The 5,354-nt window shown below is 43.2% G+C and overlaps 1 protein-coding gene across 1 annotated transcript; it reads right to left on the reverse strand.

The window, feature by feature from the left end:
* Positions 1–645: 645 nt before the first annotated feature.
* LOC147898662 (uncharacterized) lies at positions 646–3,913 on the reverse strand. The gene is made up of 3 exons (XM_087379854.1): positions 2,799–3,913; positions 1,563–2,702; positions 646–1,457 (listed from the first exon to the last, which is right to left on the reverse strand). The coding sequence occupies exons 1-3, from the start codon at positions 3,910–3,912 to the stop codon at positions 1,156–1,158; spliced, it is 2,556 nt and encodes an 851-aa protein (XP_087235980.1). The 5' UTR covers position 3,913; the 3' UTR covers positions 646–1,155.
* Positions 3,914–5,354: the final 1,441 nt, after the last annotated feature.

The following is a 5,354-nucleotide window of genomic DNA, read 5'->3' on the forward strand; positions in this document are numbered from 1 at the left end:
ATGCAGAGGTGATGGAGCAATCGCAACATTGTGTTGTTTCACAAACTTGGCATCCATCTTGCCTCCGAAAATCTTCACAATGTTATGTTTGGTTTTTCCCTCTTGCTAGCATCCTCAACTTCTACATTGTACCACATTCTCTAAAATTAATAAAGCAAATACTCCTAGTTGCAAGAGGGGACCCCCAAAGGGTATTAGGGACCCAATCTAGTGTCGAATCTCTATTCTCTACCTCTCTCGCTCATTCGTGGATTGCTTTGATTACTCGAAAGTAAAGGTTCAAAGGTCTTGCTATGTGTCATACAATCTTACCAATTGCATGTTATAGAAATAAAGAGGGGATAGTTGGTATCATTGGTGATACTGAAACCTTCCCTTCTTCCCTATCTTGAACTTTTTCACCCGCCATGCTTTGTTGTGCTCCCCACATTCTTTCATTTATTGTTATCACATCACGTGGGTGTAAGGGCACTTCATATTCTCCTTGGTGATGACATCAAGGCATAGCCATTATCAACAAAAAAGAAAACTTTGGCATATAATATATATTTTGTCTTCTAATAACAAAACTCTCTAGATAAACACTTAGAGAATGCCTCTCGCGGCTGAGCGAGATCAGAAGTCTACAATAGTTAGGCATCTCCTTGCTTCAAACTTAATGAGATTGTCTTACCCACCATCACAACTATGAGAAAAGTTCAAATTTGTCTCGCTTTCATCTGCATAGACACAAGCTCCTTTTCAAGCACATATTATGTTGACAAAAGAGACCTTGTAGTATGCTTGCATACATAAGAAACCTGCCCACAAAAGAGATCCATTGCAATGCATAAAACAAGCTCCTTCTCAAGTAGATATTGTGGTTGCACAAGAGATCCTATAGTTCTTGCAAGTTAGTAAATTGGTCAATGTGACGACGATTTGAACAAGGTTAATTTGCCTAAAGTACACCTAAAAGACAAGTATATGACACTTCCACATAATTGGCACACCCATGACAAAACCCCTTAATAATCTCCATCTATTTACACACAATCTAAGCCAAAGGTAGAGTTACAATATACCAAAGGCATATCAAATCATACATGCTAGTAGTAAAGTAACTCATCCTAGGGCACAAACTACCTAAACCATAGAGGAAGGGTACTAGATCTATCACAAGCTAGTTAGGAAGTCCACAACTTGTTTCATGGTGGGACGATTAGAGGGTAAATCATTTGTGCACATGAGAGCGACTTGTACTGCTCTCTTGGCCTCTTCTTCGGTCAAAGTCATGATGTTGAAAATGCTCAGTTCATCATGCAAGTAAGCTGATCGTACCCATGACACAAGACTCTGTGCTTCCTCCAACTCGTCAATGAACATGGTGGGTCTCTTGCTGGTGACAAGCTCTAGCATCATCACTCCAAAGCTGTAGACATCTCCTTTAGTACTCGCTTGACAACTGTATCCATATTCTGCAATCAAATCCATTATCATTGGCACACATTCCATGGGGATTAATGAAACAATCAACAACCATTGATCATTCAATAAGAGTAGGGCTGTTAAATTTCACTTGCCTGGAGGGATGTAGCCCACAGATCCCCTAAGCAAAAGAGACACTGAAGCTTCATAACTATTCCCATTGAGAAGCTTTGCAATCCCGAAATCAGAAATGTGAGGATCCAAGTTAGCATCCAACAAAATATTCTCTGGCTTGATGTCACAGTGAACGATAGGGCCTTCTGGATGGTGGTCATGCAAATAGTGGAGGCCATGTGCAACGCCTCTTAATATGTGCAATTTCTCCTCCATACTCAATGGAGTCGTTATCATCTGGCTCCCATAGATATGCTCTGCTAAATTGCCATTTGGTATAAGCTCTAAAATGAGTGCTTTGGTCTCCAAGCTGGTGCAGCATCCATATATTTTCACTATGTTTCGGTGTACCACCTTGGCCAGCAGCTGCACTTCTCTTCTAAATTGAGCCGTTGCATTCAAAGCCACTTCCTTTTTAAAAACTTTAACCGCCACTGCAACATTCTCTCGTGGGAGCCTAGCTCTGAAGACAACGCTTATGCTTCCAGAACCTATGATATTTTCTTGGCTAAAGTTGTCAGTTGCTTGCTGAAGCTCTTCTTCAGTAGTGACATCCAAACCACTCTCTCTCAGCAACATGTGTTCTAGATGAGCTGTTTCTCTACAGCTGCACTTCTGACACAGAATGATGAAAACTGTGAGAATTGCCGCAAGGACTACCAACACAGCGCCAACTATAACGCCCACGACCAATTTGAATTTAAAGTTAGACCGAGCTTTAACCAAAGTTGTGCTGTTACATGCTCTGTGAAGTATCTGACCACACAGGCCAGGGTTTGCAGAGAAGTTTGAAATAGATGCATTTTCGAACAGGGGGATTTGTGGAAGTAAACCGTTCAGTTGATTGTAAGACAGATCCAATGATTCCAGGCTTCGAAGGAATGCAAGCTCTGTTGGTACATTACCGCTGAGTTTGTTGTATGAGAGATTCAAGCTCGTCAGTTCCACGCAGCCACTAAGCGCGGAAGGAACTTGGCCGGACAGGCCGTTCCTTGACAGATCCAAGGACTGCAGCTGCTGAAGTTTTCCAAGCTGCAGCGGTACTTGGCCAACCAAGTTATTGTGAGACAGATCTATGCTGAGAAGAGCTGGTATGTCTCCCAGACTATTTGGAATGCTACCTGCAGCAACAAATCATGGGAATAAAAAATCCATCAATGAACTGAAAAAGGGAGGACTCGGCCGCAACAAACACAAATCGAATGGAAGAAATTCACCTGAGAGGTTATTGAAGGAGAGCTTTACTGTCTGCAGGAATAGGGAGGTAGAAAACACGCTGGGAATGGTGCCCTCGAAATGATTGTGGTCAAAGCCCAGGTAGATGAGTTTGTTAAGGCGGACGAGAGAGCGAGGAAAAGTCCCTGTGAAAGAATTGTGCGACAATGCGAGCGAGGTGAGGTTGGTGCATAGGTCGAAAGCATCGGGAAGGTCACTTTGGAATCGGTTGATGCTGATGTGCAGCGCTTGCAGGTGGGTAAGAGTTTGAAGGAGCTGACGCAGGAAGGATTCAGGTGCGGTGAGCTGGTTGGCGGAGATGTGAAGACGCTGGAGAGCTGTGCAGTTGAGCAAGGGGACGGGGAGAGAACCGGAAAGCCGGTTACTCCCGAGGGAGAGGATCTCCAAGCTTGGAAGCTGCCCAATGAGCGCAGGAATACCGCCGCTCAACTGGTTGTGATGGAGCGAAACATACACGAGAAGCGAGCAATTCATCAAGGAGGGGGGGATGGGACCGGAGAGGTTGTTGATGTGGAGGAGGAGGGTGGACAAGCGAGGGAGCAAGCCGAGATGTGGAGGGATGGTTCCGGAGAGCCAGTTACGAGCAAAGCCGAGGTACTGCAGAGCGGAGCAATTGGCGAGGGAGGGGGGGATGAGGCCGGTGAAGCCATTGCCGCCGAGGCGAAGCAAGCGGAGGTGCGGAAGCAAGCCAAGGTGGGGGGGGATGGAAGTGGAGGGAGAGTGAGAGCTCAAGCTATTCTGTCGAAGGTCAAGGAATTCCAAAAGGGAGCAATTGGTGATGAGCCAAAGAGGGATTCCACCCACGAAATTGTTGAAGGAGAGATCGAGAGTTACAAGCAAGGACAGCCGCCCAAGAGGAGCAGAAATTGTTCCTTGCAGACCCAGCCCAGGTACCTCCACAGACACTACCCTTCCATTCTCTTCACATCCCACTCCTCTCCAACTTCCCTCCCCCCCCCAACTCCTTAGTGACCCTAATGGATCACTCAATCTCTCCTTAAATTCAAGCAACGAGGCACCATCTTCCGCTCCTGGTATACACCCTCCTTCCACAAAGCTTGTTCTTGTCGTTGTTGCATTCCACAAGACAAACATCGCCCAGGATACAGCCCCGAGTGAAGAGGTTGCCATGAAGCTTGTTGTTTCACTGACATGAGGGTGCACACCACCATGCTCATTCTGTACCTCATACACGAAAGCTTGTCTGTACGGAGACATGTGCTCTTTCTTTGCCTCACACATACACGAAGAGGAAAGTACCTTTAAACTCACATGCACCCCCCAAAGAGGTGTGAAAAGGAAGGGCGCTTATAAAAAGTTGAGGTAGTCAACATGTGGTGCTACCCACCAATGACTTTGATATTGGGTATTTGATTTATTCACCAAGCTAATCTTTTTAAATCCTGAGTTAGTCAACATGTGGCGCAATGCCTTTGGTATTGGGTAAGCTAATCTTTTTAAATCATTTTTCTTTGAAAATTTTATATTCTTCCTCTATGGATATTCATGCGATGCCACCAAGGAGGTCACAAAGAAATACGTAAGATAGCACGTGCAATCAACGAAAGCGGTTTTATATTTTTATGGAGTTACAGAAAATATACATACATAAGGGGTTTTTTAATTCAAAACGTAAAAAATTCCATATATAAGGGATACTTTAATCATCTCAAGATTTATAAAAGGGGTGTATATAGGTTATAAAAATCCATAGGTAGGGGTTTTTTTAATACCCCTTGATCGTACGTAAGATATGGGGTTTTTACATAGTGGCCCCTCCCGAATGATGCCATTTTGAAAAAGGTCAAAAAATCAATAGGCAGGCGCAACCCCTTCATGGATGATTTTTTCAAGTTAGTTTCCTTAAGAAGCTAAAATTTTATATTGGCATCGAAAGTTTTTATGCCCTAACAAAAATAATTGTTTGAAAAATTTGCAAAGATTTGAAACTTTTATGTAAAAAAAATTAAAGTTTCGCTAGAATTTACATTTTTCCTTCAAATTTTAAAAGAAAATATATAAAAAGGTACTAAATTCCACCGATATTGTGAAACTTAAAAAAAGAATCTTGAAAAATTTCGCCAAGATTTTATATTAATATATGAGCATAGCTTTGATAAAAAAATCCCTGAACCCCTTACACTATTAAAAGGTTAGTAGTGCACAAGACTAGCCCCTTTACCCTAAGCCTACACCCAAACTTCAAATTTGTAATTTTATGTCCTTGTGTTCGATTCCTCCCCTCTTTATATACCTTATTATTGCAAATTCAAACCATACTTGTGTACCTTCCCTTAGGGTAGGTTCAGACCGCCCGCTCGAACATCCTCTCAAAATAAAGAGGAGGGTAATCCTCCTAGGTGGTTCAATGGGAGAGGAGGGCCCGGATGCCTAACATTAGAAAAGATGTCCGAGCTTAACAGCCCACCCATCCAAAAAAGGCAAAAATTACACCTATCGATGATTGAACCCTGGCAACCTGCCCCACAAAAGGAAAACTTTCCACTACACCTATCATAGCTTCATGAAACTTAATG

The sequence above is a fragment of the Dipteris shenzhenensis genome, chromosome 9 (genome assembly GCF_047967505.1).
Source record: "Dipteris shenzhenensis isolate YYH24624 ecotype China chromosome 9, Dip_SZ_1.0, whole genome shotgun sequence".
Classification (NCBI taxonomy): domain Eukaryota; kingdom Viridiplantae; phylum Streptophyta; class Polypodiopsida; order Gleicheniales; family Dipteridaceae; genus Dipteris; species Dipteris shenzhenensis.

Coding starts and splice junctions, on each gene's coding strand:
- LOC147898662 (XM_087379854.1), bottom strand. CDS start 3,912: ATGTTTGTCTTGTGGAATGCAACAACGACAAGAACAAGCTTTGTGGAA. Junction 2,703..2,798: donor CTCCTTCAATAACCTCTCAG/GTGAATTTCTTC, acceptor TTGTTGCTGCAG/GTAGCATTCCAAATAGTCTG. Junction 1,458..1,562: donor TGTGGGCTACATCCCTCCAG/GCAAGTGAAATT, acceptor ATTTGATTGCAG/AATATGGATACAGTTGTCAA.